This window comes from Scophthalmus maximus, chromosome 18 (genome assembly GCF_022379125.1).
Source record: "Scophthalmus maximus strain ysfricsl-2021 chromosome 18, ASM2237912v1, whole genome shotgun sequence".
Classification (NCBI taxonomy): Eukaryota; Metazoa; Chordata; class Actinopteri; order Pleuronectiformes; family Scophthalmidae; genus Scophthalmus; species Scophthalmus maximus.
Genome location: NC_061532.1, coordinates 4,851,455 through 4,876,484, shown reverse-complemented (window position 1 = coordinate 4,876,484; position 25,030 = coordinate 4,851,455). Strand labels below are relative to the sequence as shown.

Genomic DNA, 25,030 nt, shown 5'->3' with positions numbered 1-25,030 from the left:
AAAACATAATGGTGAGACTGTTGACATCAGCTGTGTAAAACTGGGTAAATCTGTATTTGAGGCACACGTGGCAAAAAAACCATACAAAACATATACAGTACCTGGCAAGGTGAAGTGGTAATTCATTAAAAAAAACCCTTATAAGAGCGAAAAACAGCTGAAAAATATTTACATTCCTTCACGGTTATGCAATGCCAAGAGACAAAAAAAAAAAAACACTGAGGAAGAAAATGTCAAAATATGCAGTGAGCAAACCCCGATATGCTTATATTAACTCATGTATTCCTCCACCATTACATAAAAATATTTCAGTATATGGCCCAATCTGCTGTATCTGTCTCTGCAGAAAAATGTGCAACTTTCCTTTAAAAAAATTCCATTCAAGAATATCTACACACGTGACATAATGCACACATTTTCCACTGGAGGCATTTTTAATTAGACGCAGGGCCAGTGTGTGTTCATGAAAGAGTTTGGGATTACTTGCATAGATATAACAGTGTGAGTAGCTTCATTATTTGTTATTATTAGCTTTACATGAAAATTCCATTATAAGATGGACTCAAACTTTAACTACATGATCCACCAGCAAGATTAGATGGCGCCTTATTAGGGCAGAGAAAGAAAAAAATCCCCACTCTTCCCCCCGGCCAACCTCCTTGTGTCTGTCCTAAAATGGTCTTATTGTCTCGCTGCTCCATGATTTATAAAATCCTGTGGTTTCCCGTCTGAACTGTCAGTGACTTCATTTTTTGATTTTCCCTCCAAAGATTCAGTGGTTTGGACTGTGCCCGCCTCTGCCTACAGTACATCAAGCCGAATGTTTACCAAGACAATTGGTATTCAGCCTCACGTTTCTGGGAATTCGCTTGTGGTCAAAATGAAACTGTGAGCAAAATGAAAGGAAAACAAAATTACACTAGATACAGAACAAAGAAAGTGTATTAATCTCTGAACTTTTGATATGTTGTGGGTGGATAAACTCCCCCCCCCCCCCCCCCCCCCCCCCCCCACCAAATAAAAAAACACACTTCCCAAATCTTTTATCGTTTCGCAAAACTTCCTTTCATTAAGACCAGTAAGACCTGAAGGTTATCTTTGTGAAATCTTTAAAGAATTCAAGTTTATCGCACAACAAGAATTATATGATAACCCTGCAGTGGCTTTTTCTGAAGAAAACATGTCAAATAGCAACAAAAAAAACTTTGAACAAATAGTTTTTTCTTGAAGCTGTGAAGCACAAAACAAATCACCGTGGTTGAAAATGAGTTCTTTCTTCTTTCTTGGCACATAAGGTAAAGTGTTAAGTATATTTTCTGTTTTTTCTCGCTGAATAAATCCAGTCCAGTTATTTCAGTCTTTACTGACTGCTCAGTCAACGGCTCTGTCTCTTAGAGCTCAGCAGACAAACCAGACGCTTTGCGCGCTGAAAGTTTCACCCGGTCAAAGACAGGTTATGAGGAAACCACCCGCCCAATCAGACGGTCTCGTACAGCAGCATCCCGCTAAAGATGGTCAGGGGTTCAGAGGAGTAGGCCAGCTTGCCGCTGACCAGGTCGATGCAGACTGTGTCCCCGGCCTCCATGGGCAGGACGATGTTGAAGACGGCCAGAGCCCCGGGGATGTGTTTGGCCTCTGCCATGGGTTTCTCCAGGCCTTCGGGCTGATACCCGGCTGAGTCCACCCGGGCCACGCCGGTGTTGGACTTGGACAGCACGGCCTCGATCTTCATGTTCTTGTGGCCCGTCAGGATGCCACTGAAGAAGTACTTCCCTCTCACCGGAGCCGTGAAATAACCTAAAATAACGAGGAGGGAGTTAATGTCGTGCATTTGCCGTTGGGCAAAGAGCTCGGACCTTCTTATATCACAATGGCAAGAACGTTTGCTCGAATAGTAACTTTCATAAACCTCGGAGGTCAAGTAATCAATATTGTAAAATTTTACTAGCTTGTCGGAGCATATTAAAAAGCCAATGAAGGGCGATGATACTATTCTAAAGGCTAAGGTCTTCTGGTAAATATTCTTATTTTTTACTATACAACCTCTAATTGTATCTAGCCATTCATACAGTTAGTTTACTTTAACCAGCTGTAAGATATACATACACTAGATTTGTGCTTCCACTGCGCAGGTAAGCCTAGTTTGTACTACTCTCAGGAGTGGAACGGTATCTCCAGATACCGTTGGTCTGGACTTACGTCCATTCATGGGGGTTTTTCCCGAAACAAACCTTACCAATTAGAGCTTTGTAGGCAGGACAAAGACTATGGTTTTTTCCTTACCACATTGCAATTATCTATCTAGCTACATTCTAGAAAAATAGTGAAAGAAATATGGCAACAAATGTGGCTTATATTGACATGGGTATGTAGATTTGCACGTCCACTTAGAGAAATATCAAGAAAAAACTGAAAAAAGGTATTTATTTCAGTAATTTAGGAAAATAACCACATCTGTGTGGTGAAATATGTGAGAAAAATATGATGTTTTAGTAACGACCCTCTGAATTCACAAAATTTTTGGCAGGACTGCAACAGAAGGGCTAGTTCTTTAAACATACATGTCTGTCTGTTCACAGGCAGTGTTGACATCTAGTGACTTGTGGGACAAACCTTTGCTACGAAGAGAAGAGAGTCGCCAGAAATTGCCCGCTAGGCATAAAGGTCCGGCCCCCCCCTCTATACGTCTCATTGAACCGAAAGTATGTGCATGATGATTTTTGTTGGACTTTAGTTACATTGTGTTTGCGGTTATGAAATCAGGATTCAAGCAGAGCAGAGCAGGGCTTTTTGGGAAATGGCTTGATAGAGACCGCTGGTTAACATGCACAGTAGTCTCAATGTGCCGTGTGTCAGATATTCCAGTCAAACTATAACTGACCTGTTTTGGGATTGTAGATATTATTCTCATTGACGAGGATCTCGTTAAACACGATGGTCCCCGCGCTTCTCACTGGACGGGTCAGCGCCGCAGAGAAAGAGAGGCGCGGCACCTGGGCATCGGAGCCGGCAAGGCCTGAATCGGGGAGAAGAAAAATGGAGAGCGGGAGTTAGAGGGAAATGAAGATCAAAGAGCAATGAGCGCTTTCATCAGCTGTCTGGGAAGAACAACACGTACCCTGTTCGCCTCTGAGACCTGAGGAGTGAGATGAAAGACAGAAACGGCGGGTTAATCATCACACGTCATCACTCTTGACGATTATCTTTTATTCTTATAGAACTGCATCGACTTTATATTTGCAGCGAAAACAGATCACAGTTTCAACTTGTGATTCAGTGCAATGTTACTAAATCAAACTAAGTATAGACGAATGTTGTTCATAGGTCTTTACCTGGGGGTCCCAGTGGCCCCTGCTTGCCTTCTCTCCCTGGGGGTCCCACCGTCCCTTGGGGTCCAACAAGACCCTGCAGTCCGCGCTCACCTCTCTCTCCACGGGGTCCTGGCCGACCTGGTGGACCTGGAGGAAGCGTCATTTTTTAGTGACAGAACAAATGTGGCAATGCTGAATGAAAATCTTAATTTTTTTTAGCCATGAATAGTGTCCCAAAGGAGAATGCTAAAAAAGCATGTGGACTAAGCCAGGAAAGCTCTGACATTTAACGTGGCGTGACCCAGGATGTGCTTTTCACCCCGGTGTTTACGAAAACTACTCTTTCCGACAGATTGCAGACTTTATGAGCTCTTAAGCAAATGCTTGAGGATGAAGATAACAGGATGGATTCCTTCTTTGTTCTATTTCCCCCCCCCCTCATCCTGACCTTGTCTCCTTTCAGCTGAGTGCTGTCTCCTTTCCAAAAGTCAAATCCCATGCCCCCTATGTCTAACTTCTCGAACTTACCCATGAAGTCCTGTTCGACGAAACTGTGAAACTCCTCGGCCAAATCCACCACTGAGGAATTCAGCCTGTGTATCTCGGTGTGGACGTTCTCCAGCTGTACGTTCTGGATATTGTCGATAAGATCTCCGTGAGACGCTACCGTGACGTTGAGTCCATTAACGCAGCTCCACAGCCCTGACACATGTCGGCTCAGGCCCTCCTTGATCCTCTCCAGGCCGTCTGAGAACGTGTCTAAGCGTCCGCACACTCCCTCCAGCTTGGAGAGCCTTCGGTCCAGGCCGTCGCTGGCCCGCCTGCACTCCCCCACCTCCGTCACATGGTCGCTCCTTATTATTTGGATCTCTTTGCCCAGGCTGTCGAATCGAATCCCCGAGTCATCTACGTGCTCGGTCAGCTCCTTCTGCAAGTTGTTCACCTTGTAGAGAAAGCAGATACTTGTTAATGTGTGTGTGTTGGATGAGTTCCCTTTGACAGAGTTCTACTATAAATATACATTTTTTTCCATTTATTGTTCTATGGTATCTTATACACACAAATATATGTAAGCATATTATCTAAACCATGTCTGTCAACGAGACTCAAATATTTGTCATGCGCTCAAATATTTTCATAACTGCAATAATATTACGTGAAAACAATGTTACCAGGATAATGACTCGGGCATGTTTGATTGATATAATATTGTTCATACGGTACAAAAACTTATCCTTTCATGTGTACGGTTTAATAAAACAACACAGATACTCAGGGAATTACCATAATCTTTATCATAATGGTAGTTTGTTTGTTTTTCTGGGAAAGAAGTTTAAACTTTATTAAAATATAACGGTTCCCAAACTGCTTGGAACCCGCAAAAAGGATCACAAGAAATATCTGAGGGGTCACAAGTGTTTAGCAGATAAGAATCGAGGGGGAGCTTTGGCGTACAACTTTTCCAAGACAAATTGGGATTATTTTTCATACTTTTCTTTATTTTTTGGGGGGGAAATTTGGCGCGCACATATATATGTTCCCCCGAGGGTGAACTGTAAAAACTTACACAACAGTGTCCTTGTAATGGCGGTACAAGTGGCAGAGTCTTACCTCGGAAATGATGTCGTCCTTGTTGTTGGTCAGGTCAGTCAGCATGTCCCCATGTGTTTGTGCAGTCCTCCCCAGGCCCTTCAGAGTGTCATTAATGGAGTTGAACGTGAACATGACGCCGGCCAGCTCTCCCTGGATGGACTTCAGATCCCCTCCCAGTCTTCCACTGTGGACAGTGTGACCATCCAGACGTTTCTCCAGGTCCTTCATGGTGGTTTTACACTGTCCCGTACACTCCTCCACTTCCTCTCTGAGCCGCCCCACCTCCTCCTGTAGGTTGGAGCACACCTGAGAGCAGGCGGATTCTCCCGAGTCCACCTTTCTCCGCAGATCCGTCAGCTCTGTCTGGCACCTGCTGAGACCGCCGGCGGTGGAGTTGGTGAGCGAGCGCAAGTCCTCCTCTACGGTGCCGCAGATAGAGCAGTCCTCGAGATTGCGGCCCAGCGTTTCAACCTCGGTGACGAGCCGGTTGAAGTGCTCCCCGTTCGTCCCCGTCAGGGCAATAATCTTTTTGACGTCATCCGTCAGGTTGATGACTTTGTCACTCAGGGAGTCGCCTGACACGGACAAATTGTTCAACCTGGTGTTGAACTTCTGGATCTCGTCTCGATTGGCCACAACTCTCCACTCTAAGGTTTTCACAGTGGCATCGGTCTTGTGGCTCTTCCCGTTAGGCCCACAGGTCTCGTTGCACATGTTCGCGGTGGATGTCAACCTTCTGTCCAAGAAGGTCGTAACGTTCTCCAACTGACCTAAACGTCGACTGTGATCCCTCACTGTGTCCCCGAGAACGGCCACGTCCAGCTCGATTTTCCCTATCTTGAAGCTGTGGTCATCCAGCTGACTGAGCACCATGTTGCGCAGCTGTGTGACATCTCTCTGGACAGTGTCCTTCATGTTGTTCCCACTATTAGTACACCTCTGCTCGGTCTTCCTCACGGTGTTATTCACCCTCTTCTCTAATTCTCTCAGTCTGCCATTCAAGCGGTCCTCCGACACTCGACCCTTTCCTCCGCCTGTCCCAGCAAGCTCCTTATCCAGACGCCCCTTAACGGTTTCACATTTGCTCGCAGTGGAGGTGACTCTGACCTCGACGTCCGACAGCCTCTTTTCCAGCTCCGTGACGGTCTTGCAGCAAGCCTGGGAGCGCTCGGTCTCACTGCGTGAAATTTCCAAGCTCTGTCTCAAGCTCTGGTCCAGAGAGCTGACCAGCTTCTCCAGGGCCCTGATCCTCTCCCTGTCCTCTTGCTGCTGGCGCCTCACGTCCTCCACACCGGCCTGAAAGAAACGGGTTTCACAAGAACTGTGATTGTTTTTCCTTGGTGTATAGCTTGTACGGATTACCTTTTTCCCTTTTACAATGTCAGATTTCTCTTGTAAAGGTTTTTAGAAATGTTATTCCATTCCAAAATGTCTGATTTAAGGGTAAGTTTATTAGTTTCGAAAAGTGCCCCCCTAAGTCCTGAGTGGTGCAAAGTGCCCATCTACACTTTCCACAATGCAACCTAACCACTAGCAGCTAGTTTCAAGAATTCAGACTAGGCCATACTAGTAGCGGTTAATGTAGCCTCGGGCTGCTAACCTGAACCAGAGACGATGAGTGGGCAACAGGGGTCTGATGAGCTCACTTCTTTTTACTGTAAACTCCATACCCCCATTTTTTTTCAGTTCCAAACTTGTAGTCTTCAGCCCCAGTTTATGCATGGTAAATGACCATATTCCATAAAGCTACAAAAGTCTTTTAAAAACTTTTTGTTCACAAATGCAGTAATGCATCGAAACTTTTCCCACCAACAAAGGCAAAACTTTGTTTATCGTGCTAAATTATTTAATATGATATTCGTGGAGGGGTGCATTTTTGACGTGCAAGGTTTGGCAAAGATACACAATTTCTCTCCATCTCCTTTATGAGGTTCGGGGTGCAGCTGTTAACCAGCACCAGAATAAAAACACGTGCAGAGCAGCCGTGAGTAGCAGAATGAGTGGTGCTGTGGTAGATAATAGAAGTGGTGAGGTGCCTATGGTTGCACTAGAACACAAGTCAAATGAAAATTAAATTTATACAAAAAATAATTGCTTTATGAACAGTCCCAGCCCACCAATTATTCTAAACGGCTGGAAAGTGGTCGTTCTTTCCTTTTCTCTCACCGCGTGACTATTGATGTTTTTGCGGTGCTGTTTTAGTTTTATTGTTTGTTTGTGCAGTGGTTTTTGTGGGAGTGCCGCTTTCGCGCATTACAGCCTGCATGTGGCCATTATTTTTTATTGCTTTAGGCAGGCGGCAGAAATCTCCGACAGAGCACCACAGGGGGCATAGTAGATGCATGAAAATGTAAGGGTAAAACAAACGTTTTTTGAGTTTTTGTTGTTCTCAAAAAATCGATGAGTGTATCAATTCGTGGTGTACTCATTATAAAAATCTTTTTGCCAGGTCGATTGTGACCTTTACATATTAGTGTTCACCTGGCAGGAGGAGCAGGACAAAGACACCCTTCTCTCAAGCTCGGTCAGTATCTCCTCCTTCAGAGTGTTCAGCTGGTGGCCCCCGGGTCCCCCCCCCCCCCGGGACACTCCATCCAGCTCATTGCCCCCACCGTTCACCAGGTGGTTGTTGATGTTGAGCAGGGTCTGATCATGGACCTACAAACCCAACCAAAGATTCACGTGGATAAATTTGCTCTGTCCTTACATTTACTCACTTGAAATCGTGGCTACCTATAGGCAGGCAGTAAAACGGGTGTTGCTCACCTGCGTCCTGTTATACAGGTGGTCCAGCTTGTTCTGGATGCTGTTGATGGTTTCTTTCATGTGGGGCTGAGCGGAATCAGCGGGGACGATCGCCCCACTCAGACCAGACCTACGGAGAGGAACAGAGCAGGTTACCCCGAATTCTGGCAAACATTAACATGACATCAAAAAAAGGTGGCTGAAAAAAGACTTGTGGCAAAATGTGTCATCCACTAAGAACGTGGTGTGTGTGTGTGGAGAGGATGGGCAGATACAAAAGTGTGAAGTTTTGCTGATTCTGCTTTGACAAGCGCAATAACTGTCAAAGTATACACCTCTTTTTAGGATTAGTTATTTACGTCTTCCTAAACTAATTTCCGATCTCGGGGTATACGTTAATAAACAAGCATATCCTCTCTCCATAAACTGACCCGCTGCAATAAACATTAATAAACAGGAAAAGATACACACTGTGTATCCCTCAGCATTCTGGGTGACACTACATCAGCGTATTCCGGAGTTCCGCTCCATGAAATAAAACATTGCACGCGACATATCAAAAAAAAACAACTACTTTCACGTACAGTCTCTGGTTCATGCCGTGCATGGTGGTCTGCATGTTGTGGAGGTCTTTGGTCAGACCACGCATCGTCTCCTCCAGCTGTTTTATCTTCTCAGTGTCACCTTGAGACAATGGAAATGAATGGCGGGTTTCGTGAAAGAGGAAAATGTGGAGTTTGATTCTAAAGATAAATCAATTTGCAACGTGCACAAGCAACAAATCATGAAACTTTTGCAATAAATAGACGGAGTTGCTAAAGGCCCCTGAAAACTTTTTTTCTTTTCCTCAACTGGCTTATTGAAATGAACAATGTGGTCTCACATGGTACACGTTCTGCCAACCTGACCATTTCCCTGTTTTCGTAGGGAGCGGCTTACTTGGGGGAAAAGGTGATGTCATGTATTTCTGTGAACCAATCAGAGTTTAACGACATCTGAACTAACGTGTGATGACAGGCGGTGGCACGGTTGCTTATGTTCCCGGCACTGTCACATCTGATCAAAGCGCACCCAGACAATCTGGGTGAAGCAGATTAGCTTGAACTCTTCATGAAAAATATTTATAATAATCATTTCCTGAACTTGAACTTTCGTTGTCGCCCGTTAAGTCATTAATATTCAATATTATAGAAGAAAAGATTTTTATGGGGAAAAAGTTTTCAAGGGCTTTTAAACAATATATCAGAAAGGTTTGGATTCAATTGCAGTCTTTTCTGAAAGGGGTTTTCCAGATGTCCTTCACAGTGCATCACGTTACAGTCAATTGAACCATTAAAAGTTGTCGTTCTGCATATGACTTCTTGAACAGTCAGACAAATGAATTCCCTCTTTGCCCACCCTCTCTGATAAAAAGAGATAATGCACATCATGAGAATGTTTCAGTTTAGTACATGTGGATCCTCAACACATTCATTTATTTAGTCTTCTAGTCCTCTTGTCATCCCTACCTTCTCCTCTCTGGCCGCCTCCTGTGTTGAAGCCCGTTTGCGTGACACGAGGTCGCCCTGCGCTGACCTGAGTGTTGGTGGTTACCTGTGGCCCATCTTGGCAATTATCCCCTGAGTAACCATGGCAGCACTTCCACTCCATTTCCGTCACCATCTTGTACGCCACCTTGTACCTTGGCCTCCTGTACGTCCGGTAGCTGAGGATGAGACAGTTGATAAATGTAACGTGGATTTTTATCTGTTCTGAATTGACGGGACCTGCTTTTCTACACTTAATCACTGAGACTTGATTTAAGATTTAACACTTATGACGTTGAATCGACCTGGACTTAATTTTGTATTCTACATTTAGATGCTGGCTTGTTATCCCTGCTAGAAACATGTATTCAGGGGTATAAGACTGAACAATGAATTGAAATATTATCACAATCACAGAAAGGCCAAGTGCAACCAAATCACATGAGCAGCGAATTTTTTGATAAATGTAAAATCTTTAAAAAAAAAAATACCACTAAAAAGCTTCAAAAATTAAGCATGAATCAAAATTCACATCATTATCAATCTTTAGATTTCTTTTTTTCGGTCTCACTGCAGTTGCAACATCTGTTAAAAAAAAATAATAATACAACTATTAATACAATAAAATGTATTTGCCTATTAGTCAGTTGGTCTCTTCATCACTTTAGTTCCAGAATAAAATATCTCCATAATCTGGTGGATTGCCATGAAGATTTAAAATTTGTAATGTGCTATTAAGAACCATGTCAAGGACCAAAAAGGTCCCTGAACCCTGCACTGAATATAATGGCTGTAATCTCGTATTATTAATGTGTGAGCCATTCGACATTTGGTTGAAGCTACAAATCACCCAATGATGATGGATGAGGTCGAGAGTGTGCTTTGTTAACTATAAATGTTATTTCTGTCCCAGTTTCCAAAAGAATCAACTTGACAGTCCTAAATCGTAGTCCCTTGCTCGCAGACGAGTCCCCCTGTAAAGAAATATCAATGTTTTATTTGGAATGCTAGTAGTTTTATCACCACATTGAAGTCGGCCACCGACGAGACCCCCCGTTGCGCTCACAAACCAATAAATAGACCAGAATGGGCCGGAAGTCTCAATAAAGATTCCCCGCGGTGTAGTTTTCAGACTTCAGCAGGTTGCTCTGCCTTGTGCCGACCCCCAAACGCCACCGTATAGGTACTGCGGAGCGGTCACTGTGCCACTGAAAAGATTTCATATTCCAGCTCCTTGCTCTGAGAGCGTGAGAAACAGGAATCCAAGTCGCGCAATGAAAAAACAGATGGGGCAAGAGGAGGAGAATGTTTTTAAAGGGAAGGATACTAGACTGCGCTGCCCGGAATCCCTGTCGACTTCATTCTTAGCATAGCCCGGGTTTAGGCATACGCGGGGATCAAGCAGCAAGGCCGGGGGTCAAACTCTTTTTCCGGAAAACTTCAAAAGAGGGAAAAACATCAGGAGCACTTGACTGATGTTGTCCTCCCACATACCATCCACATCTGGAAACATAACTCAATCAATCACACCTATGCTAAAAAGTTGCTCACCATCGGTCATAGTGCTGGACATCCCCGAGACTGTTCCAGGCAAACCAGAGCTACGCCACAGCAATGTGTGTTCGCTTGGGACCAGTATACTTCATCGCTGAGATTAACCAGCCAAACACATTGGCTGCAACTCTGTGATGCTCTGGGCTCCACACGAGCGCGGCTCCAATCTGACTCTTTCCTGACCGGCCTGCTGAACTCTCCCCCCCCCCCCCGAGAGAAACATGGACAGAAACTTCAAAAAAGCCGAGTGAAATCCGTATCCACAGAGAGGAAAGAGGGGGGGGGGAGATGATCGGATGAAATGACACAAGGAACCTTATGCGGAGCCGACGACGGGAAGCTGGAAAAGCCGGGCTGAATACAGATGAGATTCCTGTGGCAGGGAGATACTAAGAGTGAAAGATACTCACGCCACTCGTGGACACTGTCCCCAGGTGCAGCGCTGGTAGTCCGGTTTGATATACGTCTCCACCCCGTCCTCCATCACACAGCTTACCGTGCGTGTCACCACGTAAGCACACCAGTTCCTATGAAATCACACACACACACAAGCAGGGGAGAGGAAATGACAAATAAATAACAGCGCAGTGACTTCGCAGTTTCATCATAAAGTTTAGAGGCAGGGGTTGACACAAACATAGCAGTTCTCTTACACGCACACACGATTAGTATGCACTCAGTGGCTTCTTGTGGTCTTTGTTTGTAGGCAAAAAAACAAAAAGAGGAAAGGTTTGGATAGGAAAATAAACAAACAGAAACCCCGTCACTCGTTTGAGATCGCTATCTCAAAACCCGCACTGATTATTTTTCTGAGCAACATTCACACGAAATTGTCCTCTGGTGCAGATGTCAGATCAGTTGAGGGATAACAGCACAATTTCAACAATGGCTCACATTGTACGCCTCCCCCCACTCCGAATCAACCATCCCACACAAAGACACACACACACACACACACTCGCACACGTATCCACCATTTAACGGTTGAACAGTTTGAGAAAACTTCTATTGGTTACTTTCATTACACAGACACTTACTATGATATTCATAATAAAATGGCATGCCTTGAAGGAAATGAAAAATGTTTGGGCAACCCTGGTCAGAATGTCTGTCGCTGTGAAGCCATTAAATGACGACCCTAATATTCTACAAGGCACAAAGAGAGAAGACAGAATGCAACAGTACAGGACCTTTGTCGATGTTCCTTTGTAAACTTCTGATGCAGAATTTTGTGCCGATGACACAGGAAAGTTTCTTTTCTGATGACTCTACCATGATTGTCATATTCGTGCAAGTGTGGCTGCACAGTAAAACGTTCACAAACCATCCACAGTCTGTTAAATCTTCCTCTAGGTCATTTGCGGTCAAATAGGGGTATAATTTGCCTCTTTGGAGTAGTTCTCTCAGAATGTTTTCTCGGTCCGTCATGCCTCAACGCAACCTCCGAAGTTCCAGTTAACTGCCATCTCCTGGCTACATCACAAACTAAGGAAACAGCATCACATGGTCTACTCCTGCTTATCAATTATTTCAAATTCCAGAGCTCTCGGCATCTGCTTAGACGGAGCCTGTGTCTGACGATATTTGGGACGAGGTTTGAGGAGTCGGGGTGTTTGTGGAGCTTTGACATTTGCTACACTTGACCTTTTTTTCTAAGGACAATTGTGAACAAGCCACAGTCCTAGGGGTTAACCTTGGCAAAGGGCCCCTTGGTGTGCCAAAACTTTTTCTTTCACTCTAAAATTGTACAAAACACAAATCACATCACTTCACTTTTGGAGAAGAGTTCATCCCCTACAGAAATGTACTGCCCAAAGGGTTTCATGCCACCATTTGACATATTTGACAGGAAATCAAATGAAGACTATTCCGAACTAGCCACCGGGATAAAGGAATAGTTCAACGTTTTGGAGACTTTTGCTTTTCTTTCAAGAATGACACCAGGAGATTTGTGTGTTAACGTATAGATTTTCGGTCTTAATATAACACGCAACTGCCCATATTGACAGAGGAACGTTGGTCTCTGGAACAACTCCTGAGCCTTGAAATGACCTTTGACCTTGTTCTGTACAATGTATTTTAAAGTGTACCTTAAGCTAATTGACATGGGGGCTAGAGCTGTTGGCGTATAATCCGCTAGCTGAGCAGCTATTGCGATTTAAATCGGTTTTGATAGCGTTAGCGACCAAAGCACGAGCAGGGTAAGCACGTAAACTCAAGTTACGGCGTTCAGTGTTGAAGTCAACAATGTCCAAAGCAACTGCAAGTAGTAATAGGAAGTGCAGACTTGTATAGTCAGCACAAAGACTGGAAGCAGGCTATAAAACCTCTGTCCAAAAATACACCGCCCAACACCTCTGAGGAAACACAGCTTGAGATAGGAATTACTTCTATTACTGAGGCGTGGATTCAACTGATTTTGTGGCCCGAATAAGTTTGAACGTGGCAGCAATGTGCGCAGCAATGACTCATGTCATTTTCTGATCAGTTGGAAGGAAATGAGTGGAATATATTATTACTTTCTCACCGTCTGCCTACTTCAAATACTGAGGTCACGGCCAGATGTGTTCACCAGCCGGTCGCAGGTTTGTGTGAGTTTGTCACACGAACCAGCTTTTTAACATTGCAATTTATTTTTCTCAATAAAAGATATTGATATGGCAGCTCTGAGGTTGATTCAAGACTAAACTTAATCCTTTTTGTAGTCCCAAATCAAACAGTAGTTCTTAAACCCCCCCCCCCCCCAGTTTGCATGCTACTTAATTTGTCCTCATCACCCTGACCTCCCTTGACCCCAAAATACCTCTCTGGATAACAACTGCAGATAGATTTAGGACACTGACGTCCTTCAGTCGCTTTCCATCATCATTTTCACATTACTCCCAATCCCCATTCCACTCCTACTTCCCTGGTGGTTATTATGGCCAATTAGTGTCACTCTCGAGATCCATCCCAACAGAACTGAGGGTTTTTACGGATAAAAGTTGGAGCGCACAAGGAGTTCCTTCATGCCAGGGAGTCAATCAGCAGCTTTCGTCTCTCTGTCTTCCTGTCAGTCAGGCAGTCTCTCGATGTCTCTTTTCCTCTATCTGTCTTCATATCTGGCACTCTTACTCTCTTGCTCTACATGTCTTCCACTGTGTAATTAATAAATGCCCGCGCATGGATCTGTGTCTCTCTTCCCACACTTCTTCCACTTTTGTCGCTAATGCCGTTTGTTCCATTTCTTCCCTCTCCACCAGCGCCTCTCCTTGTCCATCTGTTTATTTCTTTCTATCTATGTCCCTCAGTGACTATACACCTCTTCCCAGTCCACCCCCGCCCCAGACCACAATCCTCCCCTTCATTCCAGAGATTGAAAGTGTTTATCGTGGTACCATCCTCCCCTTCCCCTCATGACCTGTGGTTCCTGTTGCTCTTGTACGTGGGAAAGTAAAGATGACTAATTGGCTGTCAGATTCTAATGCAAAGGCTTTTCTCAAGTAGCCCGGTCCGATGAATCCAGGTTTTCTGCTGAGGCTGCAGATGGTGGGGTCAGAATTTGGAGTCGACGGCATGAATCCACGGACGAATCCTGTCTTATGTCAACTGGTGGTGTAATAGTGTGGGGATGTTTTCTTGATACACATTGGCCCATTAATACACACCATGGTTTGTACGTCGCAGCCTGTCTGAATATTGTTGCTCACCATATACATCCCTTTTTGCAATAACAATTTACCATCTGCTTACGGCTACTTCCAGCATGAAAACATGCCACAAAGCAAAAATCTGTCACAAACCGGTTTCATGAACGTGGTAATTACAAGAACCAGTGGGTTAAGTGTCCTCCCCCAGTCATCAGATTTGAATGCAGCCGAACCGTTGGGATGTGGTAGAGCAGGAGATTGGGAGCATGAACGTGCAGCTGACAAGTCTGCAGAAATGATGCGATGCAGTCATGTCAACATGGGCCAGAACCTCAGAAGAAAGTTTCCAACATGTTGTGGAATCCATGCCATGAAGAATTAAGGACCGTTTTGAGAGCAAGTGGAGGAACTACATAGTACCAGTTCATAATTAGATGCTTGGCGAGTCTATATACAGTAAGGTCTTTCCTACATATTAACTTGCAGCCATACTTTTGACTCACAAATGTTACTGTTAATAAGAACTGTAGAATTGTTTGTGGATTATCACAATAATGATGACATTTTTCATGGAAATACAAAAATATGATGCTGATTATATTCCTAATGGAACTTTTCAGCGCTTCGAGCATCACAAATAAAAGTCCACTGACCTTCACTGTATTGGGGTGGAGGCAGAAATCTGAGAGATAAAAACCTTGGCAAATAAAACTAACACAATCTGCATACCGAAGCTTTCAAAGCATACTGATAAATCAGCTGGGCTGGTATTTGCAGTGCAAAAACACAAAGAAAGGAGTTTGAGATCCAATATGAAACAGTTTCTCCATCACATACTTTGTCCATGTGACACTGAATTCAAATAACAGTGTTCAAAAACGTTTATATTATGTGTTTATGAGTAAAAGAAATAAAATGACCCAGTACAATATCAATATCAGATTGGTTTTACCAAGCCAGTATTTGTTGCACCAGATATGTTTAAATGTTTTGGTTGAACTAGAACACGTATCAGGTGAAGTTACTTTGCAGATCAAAATTTTTCATTCAAAACAAAGTTAAAATTTGCACCAGCTCAAGCTGCTAAACAATTCAAATTCTTCTGGCATGTTATAGTAGTGGCAGTTGAATAGTATTTCAAATTATGAATGTGGGCCCTGGAGAATTATGAGGTTCTTTTCGCAAGTAGCACCACTGGTATACTCTCGTCTGCTGGATTATATATTGTCTCAGTGGGATTTTAAAAGCCCATATCAAACCGTATCATCACAAATATATAAACATCCCATTAGACCATTTGATTAAATAAAAAGAGAGCCCTAAATGTGTCTTATTTTTTTCAATGTAAGTAAATTTTGGTATGGTAATGATCCTGCCAATGCGCCTTTTGAAGGGCTGTAAGTAAGTTGTCAACGTAATTGATTATGTATATATATGATCCACCTGACCACCTCAAGCTATGCATTCCTTTGAATTACATTGTGCTTTGCCATTCTGCAGTATATTCTGTGTCCATCGGAGCCTGGAGCAAGAAGTCAGCCACAATATGGGCGAAATCCTTCTGTGCCCCCAAACACAGCTGCTGCGCCACTTATGTTTCTCCAGAGTGCTGTGGCTCATCCCAGTGATCCTTATTGCATTACACCATGTTGGGTTTCGCTGGGTTATCTTGTTCTGTGGTTTTGTTACACTTTGCATGTTAGACCCCGAGAAGTTTTTGAGGAATGGCGTATCTAGCATCTCCATCAGGAGTTGAAGCAGCGCAGATGGGAGAGGTTAGCCTCCGAAACCAGACAGCGGTGATAAATAAAAGACAACCCCGTCTCTCGCTGCAGTGGTTCCATTGGTGTTGTTCTCTGTCACTGAGACGCAGTGAACCGGCCCTGCCGATCTGCTATCCCGACTTACTCACGCTCAGGGCCACGGGCAGCCGATAAAGCATATATTTTGGCAGCGTTCGCACCCTATCTGCCCTGATGGAGAACAGGCGCTGGGTCTCGTAAATAAACCTGACCGTCCCTCTTCTTTTCTTTCCCACTACAGAGCAGACCCACATGTGGTGCACACACGCAAACATTATGCATGCATATACAACACACACACACACACATACACACACACACACACACACACACACACACACACACACACAACAACCGTCAACTCAGCAGCTTCCAAACACCCACACTTACGGTATACTGTACACACCGCCCTCCCTACCAGTTCATTTTCCATCATTCCATCATCGACTTTTCACTCCACATTCACAGTCATGAGAGGGGCCTTTATATTAGTGGGAGGATGACGAAGTGTTAGTGTAGCACTGAGAGACTGTGTGTGTGTGTGTTTGTGTGTGTGTGTGTGTGTGTGTGTGTGTGTGTGTGTGTGTGTGTGTGTGTGTGGGTGGGTCTGTTTGTGCCCGTACATATGTCCTATAACAAGAAAGGGTAGTAAATTTGTGTATGTCCTGTGTTCCTACAAGGAGGTTGTCTGTTGCACGGGCAACACCTCCAAAACAACAGCTCAGCTCCAAACGCACTGGCCTTTCCCCTCTCTCTCTCTCTCTCTCTCTCTCTCTCTAACTAGCGTGAAGTTAGGCATTCCAAACAGTAATCCAATAAAGTCCCATTAATCCCAATGGCTGCAGAGAACTCGCTCAGATGAAAGTCCACTAACTAAACTTGGCATCTTTTCCATTAGTGTAAAATACAATTACAGGCACACACACACACACACACACACACACACACACACAAAAGGGAGACCTGCATTCACAAGAGTCCCACACAGGCAGACAAGGACACTCCCGCAGGCAGTGGGACTCTTTATTTTTCCACTTCTCCACACGTCTCTGTATACCTTCACGGCAGGTAGAAAGATTAAAATTCCGGTCCGTGACCCGAGCCAGTCAACACGATATTTAACGTAAAAAGTGAGACACAGAGTATGTGTGGCTGCGTGCGCTTGGCCTCCCCTCAGCGGCACATTCAGCAGCTGAGCTTCCCGTTTCCTTTGACAATCTCCGCAACGCAGGAAGCGCATGAACAGTCCACTAGTTCCCGCACAAATGAATGTTTGTTTTATGACTACAATATGTATTCGCACAATGTCCGTCCGTTCGGGTCAATAAAGATTTTAGATAAGGACTAAAACTCAAGAGTACAATGCTGTCTTTGAATTTAAACTTCCGAGTTGTTTAAGCCTTCAGACTCCTATGGCATCTAGTGGAGCGGTCATCACAGGCAAACATTGTTAAAATCCTACAGAACTTTGACCGAAATTCTTGTGAAAAAGTGTTTTCAAAGGTGCCAAATATTTAAAGCTAGTTTTGCGGTAACGTTCAGCCCCATTCGGGACCGTCCTGTGCTTTAGAGTACTTACCGTAGTGTAAGAATTTATCCTGGAAGTGTTTTCTAACACCATGTTTCGGTTTTACAAGTGGAAAAAACCTTCAATGATGAGGTCTGACTGGCTGATTTGGCGAACCCACGTCGTTAACCTGCTCAATGTAATGACATGCAGCTGGAGGCGGGGTAATGTCTCAGAAGTGATGCACAAGGCCTCCAGAATATTCCTTTTTGGTAGAAATATCGGATTGCGAAAATATCCACTCTGAATGCTGCAGCCATTCATGAAATTTGGATTTGGATACTCACTGTTAACCCTGTAGAGCTTCAATGAAGTGCATGAATGAGCCTGTAAGATGCACATTACCTAAAACCTGTATCAAGGACAATGGACACATCACTGGCATATTATCACAATTGACATTGATATGGCTACTGCGTTGGTGCAAAAAGTTCCTAATATAACCCGATTATATTCGAGTTAAGGCAATACCCCGGTCTCTCAAACACATTGAGGTAAGGTAAACACCTTACCCCGGCTAAAATCGGAGTTCTCATATCCCGCTTAACAGACAAAGATAACTCCTTTGGTAACCGGGGGTATTCGTGCATGTGTCCACCTTAACCGGTGGTAAGCTCGGGTTACGCGTCCGCGCATGCTCCGCAGGTCATAACTGCCCCTCCCCACTCGCAGGAGGCAACGGCGCAAAAAACAACCGCAACAACACAAAGCTTCACCTTTTAACCCGAGGACTTCGCCACGGCAAGTGACTTTACTGAGGCGTAGAGAATGCACGAAATGTACGGCGCTGTAAAAAAAAACCCATCCGTGTTCTCCTCCGCCGTGCAAGTTGTTGTGATTTTGACAAAGGTCCATTGGGGATAAAAAGCCTTCTTCCGACCAGTTGTACTTTGGCAGAGGGCCAACCACTGAAGGCGGTAGAGTTACTCCCGTCATTCTTTCCGTTCTTCCTCGCTCATGTACACGGGGAGAACTGGCATAACCCGGTTGCTGCTGTGCATGGTAACTCACCGACTGAGTAACATTCGCATCCATTTGGAGTTGTGTTTGCATCCACCGGGCAAATGTTATTCCTCAATTCATTCTCCTCTTAGTCGCCACAAACTCACGTGGGAAGTATCTGGCTCCTCACCTGCTAAATGCTCCACTATGTTCACGTGACTAGTTGCTAGTTCTTGGGCGAGAGGAGGGGGTCCACCGAGACAGGTCGCCCGGCCCTGACCGGGCCAAACACGAGGAGACAAATAACCATTCACAGCTCTCGTTCACACCTACGGGCAATTTAGAATCTCTTTGGACTGTGGGCGGAAGCCGGAGTGCCCGGGAGGGATCATGCAAACTCCACACAGAGAGGCCCTGAGGTGGTTGCTTGGTCCGAAACCGGGATTTGAACCAAGAACCTTCTTGCTGCGTCTAGGTGCTTTGTGAACTGTCAATTCACAGTTAAATGTCAATGGATGTACATGATGAAACATGTTCCCTCAAGCAAAAGAGACTTGCAACTGCGTCTTTGCCATACAAACAACTTACCAAAAAGGTTTCACAGATTCACAAACAAACCTCGACCCACTTACACGCATGTTATTTAACACACTTTGTCTTCCAACAGACGGACGGACGCACGCAGACAAAACATCTTCATTACTTTCTTTTGTCAGGCCTCGAGCAGTGAAGCGTCAACTGTACACATCCTGTTTTATTTATGGAGCCATAACACAGCGTGAGTGGAACTCTTGCACCTGTCTCAGCATTTCTTTATTCCCTAATAAATTTCATTACTCTTATAAAACAGCAGACAGACAACTCAGGGGCCGAGTAGGAAGTCGCGGCCTGACATCGCATCCCACACATACCAGGTTCATTTTATCGAAAGGGGTCCTTGAACGAGCCCCGCAGAGGGGAATTGTGGGTAAATGGGGGATATTTGGTGACACAAGTGGGAGGAAGAAGGAATGAAAAGACAGAAAGAAAGGAAGCTGAGGTATAATACCTAAACAAAGAAATCACTCTGCGCCGCCTATTGTTGCCGGATCTTTCATTTAGCTTCAAGGGAGGGCTTTGACAGCCACCTGAATGAGCGGATGAAAAGGGGAGTGTCTTGGTGTTTGAACTGTGACCCAGGGGTCAAGCACCCCATCCAACTGCGGCGTAAAGGTATCCCCCTGTACACACACCGAAACGCACACAGACTGTCACGGGCGACAGTACACACACTTGAGCGCACTCGCTCGGGCTTGATTGATCGCATGGCGACAGACAAACACACATAACGGCAGACGCACACATTCTTCCGGGCCCGTCTGTTCTCTCTTAAAATGCCGTCTTACTCGCACACACACACACACACACACACACACACACACACACACACACACACACACACACGATTTTCCTTTTGGACCTGTTCCAACATCAAGGGACGGCGTGACTGTGTAAACTCTGTCTCTGATTGTTTAGCCTGGCGGTCATGAAGATTATACAGAGAATGTTCATGATACTACTATTTGCTTTTACATTATTGCTCACATATGTGGACCCGTGCGCAGAGGTTTGCAGGGGTTTTCTTTTTTTTGAATTTTAGCCATTTATGGAGGCAGGTGTATTTGAAACACAAGGCCCCTCAAAGCCTTGAAATTGCAGTTGCCCAAAATGGAGCAGACTATAAACCAAAGTGCAAAAAAAGTAAGTTCAGTCCTTGAATGTCTTGTCACGTTGTTCCGTGTATTCTTTGACTTGTCAGAAGTTTTATAGTTCCACTTGTCCATGTGAGTTAATGGGATGAGTATCCCTGTTGCGTAACTTTGCCCCGTCCGAGCATGGTAAAGAAGTCCTTCTCAAATGCTATGCATGCTGGGAACTGCGGTAATTGGGGTACAATGGCCGGGACCGGGAAGGATCCCTTTTCCCACATTTGCATTAACATATGTAAGGAGATTTATTTACTGGCCCAATTAGCGCAGAGCAGAAAATCACTCAGATGAAGGGAATTTGGACCCTTTCCAAGGGATGGTCAAGGAGAGCACTGTCCCGTTAAAGCTCAAAGACACAGTGGTGCGTTTCGGTACACGCTGTAACTACAGGGACCAGGATTCTCCATTATTCAACAGTGCATTGTGGGAAAGGCCTAATTCTCTGAGGGTGTTCTGCAGCTGCGTCTTAAGTTTCATACTCTTACTTGAGCAACTTGACCTAAATGATCATGTGAGCACGCTAACATGCTCACATTGACAATCGTGACATGCTGATGTTCGGGAAGTAGCATGCCAACACATACAGCTGAGTCTGATGAGGAGGCCATTTGTCTGGGAGGAACTGCGTCATGAACTCAAGAATCTGACAAATTATAATTTTGACACGATCATCCTGACACGTTAAAAATGAAGGGCTCGCCAAAGTTAAACCCACAAATCCAAACAAGTCAGAGCCACACATTTCAACTTCACGGTGGTCCCATATAGGAAAAAATCCACCCAAGACTCATTGAATGTTCTGTCAACAGTCATGATGTTCTTTGAAGCGGGCTCTAATGAATTAAATGTATAAATCACAAGCTTATAACTGGCATTGGGCAATCTGTGTCTGAAGCTCACGTTTAAACGCAACTATTTTCATTTGGATGGGTACGAGGCAAATTTTCGCATGCAAAGCAAAATTCTGAGCAACCACAGATGAGGACAGTGCAACCACAGTCTGCTGCACAGAAGTTGTTCTCTCTCCAAATACAAACAGATTTCTTTTTGTATTTAATTTCTCTCTCAGTCCTCAGATATTCTATTACCACTTGAAGCATATGAATTGCTGATGTTTGATGTATTCCAGGGGTAATTTTGTTACGAGGTTTTTGCATTTCCCAAAGATTTCCTTTGACGGCGGAGGGAGCACGGATTAAGTGCCATTGGCCCTGCGCTGTTTGAAGGCGGAGAGAGGACCATCAAGAGAACGGGTCAGTGTATAGAGCAAAAGAGGCAAACATCTTGGTCAATGGGGTCTCGCGTGATAACTGAGAGTCAAGAAACTACTTGCAGTGACTTCCTCATTGAGATTCTCCTTTTAATTTAATCCTGAAGGGACTGGTGTCTCCAGCTCATATTTCCATTGCCAAATATTTGTAGGTTGTCCCTTTTAGCCATGAAGTGTTCCTACATTACCGGGGCTAAATGTCCCAGGCCATGAAGTTTGTCAGCACTCATCATCACCTCTGTAAATGGTAAATGGGCTGTATTTATAGAGAGCTTTGCTAGACCGCTCAAACATTCAAACAAAGTCGGAAGAGCCGTCAGAGGCAATTTAGGGCCAAGTGTCCTGCCCGAGGACACATCGGCTCGTTGGACTGGTCGAAGCTGGGATCGAAAGGTGGATGAACGACCCCCAACAGCCGCTGTGCCTCCTGTAGGAGGCCATTTCTTTCCAAATATAATTTGGCCATCTTCACGCATGTCAACACAACATCTGGGCACCCAGAGACTGCGTGAGAATAGAGTGCATTTGTCTTCCAATATGGCCCCTGCAGTGAGCAGTGTAAGTATGACGAATCACGGACAGAGATGAGGATGATGGTGATGACGATGAAGCACGTTCTTCAGCTCCTTGCCACCCTCCAGTGGTGACCTTTGAACTGCACGTGGGCCGCCTGCGTCGGTGCCTCGACGCGCTGCTCCGTCACCTCTTCCCCCCGTGTTTGTCTGCAGCGAGCGGGACGGTGTGTGAGGCTCTGCTATCTTGGCAGAAGATGTGTCGGGCAGCGCTGGATCCTCCTGAGCCCCTCATAAGACCCCTGCTGCACGTCTTTAGTCCATTCGGGCTGCCTTTACCACTTATGGAATACTTCACACATCTGTCAAAACAGACCATTTGGGTTCAAACAGATGTCAGGGGGGCAAACCGCATTGCCACGGGCCAGCGCATTCTTTTTCCCCGATGCGCTTCTTTGAGCGTGCGCGCGTGTGTGTGGTTTTCTACACGTGCGTATGTCACAGGCCAGCCTCGCTGACTCCGCCATAGCTTATTGGTCTCAGCAGCAGCAAGGTATTTAAGGACACATGTCCTCCTCTCTTCCCTTTGTTATCCTGTATTTTGTCTTGTTGTGTCTGATCTCCCAGTCTCTTTCATCCACACTGGTCACAACCACTTGGGTTTTTTTCTATCGTCACTCCTGATCATCTGTTTCTCAGGCAGCAGCAGCAGCAGCAGCAGCAAACTATGCTGTGATGTGGACAGAAACTTGATCGAAGCTCATACTGCAGGAGCTCAACTCCCAGAAGCCCAGAAGCCCAGAAGCCATGGCCTGCCTTCCGTACACACACTCGCTAAGTGCAAACACATGCAGGCATGCGGGCAGACGCATGCCACATGCGAAAGCTCCGTCATTTCGTTCGCCCGTTCTGTTGTGACCTCTTTTATTCATACACATGCACACACTTACGTAATCAGTCGTTGAAACTGCCCAAAAAAACTCAAGCTATTCATTCATTTACAAGCACCCAAGTCCCCCCCCCCACACACACAAACACACACACACACACACACACACACACACACACACACATCTGTCCGCAGAGGTGCGGGGGTCCTCAATGCATGGGCCCCGCAGGCTGAAGTTCAATTACATGCTAATAGCACACTATGTGGCTGCGAGAGCACAATAAAAAAACATACATGTGTTGGCCCACTGACAGTATTAACAGCGCCATAAGCGGGGACCTCGACAGCAGTCGCAGATTTACGAGTGACTTTTAATCAATAGTTGCTATGAGATCTAAATGATTTCCTTACTGTCCAATTACAGAGGGCAGGACGGTCGTAAATCTGAAATGACTCAGGTGGAAAATCTGAAGTTTAGATTCTGTGGGAAAAGTCCGCTTTGCGGCCCGGCATCACTCAAGGTTCACTCTCCCCTGCAAGTCCCGCAGCCCCTTCACCTCTCCTTGACTGCAAGATGCTGTTTCGGCAGAAGGATAAATCCTCCTCCAACAAGGCTGACACCGAGGGGCCCCCGGCCAGAGACTCTGGGCCCCCTGAAAACATTTTACTCGGGGTCCCAGAAACAGTAAATATCAATAAATCCCCTTAGACCCTGTCCGGGTGAGGCCCCCCCGAACCATCACAACCCATCACTCACCCAGTCCCCGCTGAGCGAGGGACCCACTCTCAAATTAGACATTTCCTCTGAAAATCACAGTTTACTCCATGTGTACTTCTGCGAAGGTGTTTTGACAGTATGGATTCAACAGGATTCAGATACGCACACCGGGGACCCTACCCCCCAAAATGGATTTTTGTCTAATTGCGGCACACAGGGAAAAAGTTTTGTTGGAGCTAACTTTGTCAATCTTAAATGGAATAAGACTCTATTAAGTAAATTTGGGTCTACAACTAACATTTTTTTATTATTATTATTTTCAGTTAACCTCTTGATTTTTTTTTGGGTTCTTATACATTGATTGTTTAAAATAAAAATGACAGAAAAATGGTCATACATCTCCAGAAGTCAAAGTGAAAAGAGAACCATGGAAACAGCAATAAATCGACTAATCAATTCATTGATTAAATTCATATGGGGGGGGGGGGGGGGGGGGGGGGGGGCTGGTTGACCAATCAGAAGTTCCAAAACGGAAAGTGATAGCTCACCATAATCGAAGACATAAAAATAAAATAAAATTTCCAATGAAGAACAACGTCAGACTGAACGAGCCACAGGTCAATGACATTTACAGTAAACGCACGTGAGCGTGTGTGTGTGTGTGTGTGTGTGTGAGTGTGTGTGTGTGTGTGTGTGTGTGTGAGTGTGTGTGTGTGTGTGTGAGTGTGTCTGTGTGTGTGTGTGTGTGTGAGTGTGTGTGTGTGAGTGTGTGTGTGTGTGTGCGTGAGTGTGTGTGTGTGTGTGTGTGTGTGTGATCGCGTTGATCCATACCTGTGTCTGCTCGCCGCCCTCTGTCCGCCCTGAACACTCGACTCCGCGTAACCGAGAGCCGAACTCGCCCGAGCCAACACGAAGGCGAGCAGGTAAACCGAGGTCCCCATCATCATCATCATCATCCTCGCCGTCGTCGTCGTCAAGTCCGGTGCGACTTGTACAGTGGAACCAGTGCACCAGTCACTTAGTCCCCACAGAGCTCGTCCAATGTCCTCCTCCTCCTCCTCCTCCTGCGCGCAGTCCTCCGCCTCCTTGCTCGTCAGCGACGCGCAGTCCGCAGACGGGGAGATGGAGACTGAGCCATGACTTCAGCCGGGACGTCCCGTCAAGTGCATGTCGCGGGGGGGGGGGCGGGGAGCGGACTGACTGGAGCGACGCGAGGAGAAGTTC

At 45.3% G+C, this 25,030-nt stretch overlaps 1 protein-coding gene across 1 annotated transcript; it reads right to left on the bottom strand.

Annotated features, from left to right (window-relative positions):
• Positions 1-31: 31 nt before the first annotated feature.
• On the bottom strand, positions 32-25,030 carry emilin1a (elastin microfibril interfacer 1a). The gene is made up of 12 exons (XM_035617589.2): positions 24,638-25,030; positions 11,140-11,256; positions 9,158-9,354; positions 8,234-8,333; positions 7,671-7,779; positions 7,386-7,562; positions 4,923-6,200; positions 3,840-4,254; positions 3,333-3,458; positions 3,119-3,136; positions 2,882-3,016; positions 32-1,797 (listed from the first exon to the last, which is right to left on the bottom strand). Exons 1-12 carry the CDS (start codon positions 24,760-24,762, stop codon positions 1,478-1,480), a joined length of 3,117 nt encoding a protein of 1,038 aa, XP_035473482.2. The 5' UTR covers positions 24,763-25,030; the 3' UTR covers positions 32-1,477.

Coding starts and splice junctions, on each gene's coding strand:
- emilin1a (XM_035617589.2), bottom strand. CDS start 24,762: ATGATGATGATGATGATGGGGACCTCGGTTTACCTGCTCGCCTTCGTG. Junction 11,257..24,637: donor AGGGCGGCGAGCAGACACAG/GTATGGATCAAC, acceptor GTGATTTCATAG/GAACTGGTGTGCTTACGTGG. Junction 6,201..7,385: donor TGTCCTGCTCCTCCTGCCAG/GTGAACACTAAT, acceptor CGTTTCTTTCAG/GCCGGTGTGGAGGACGTGAG.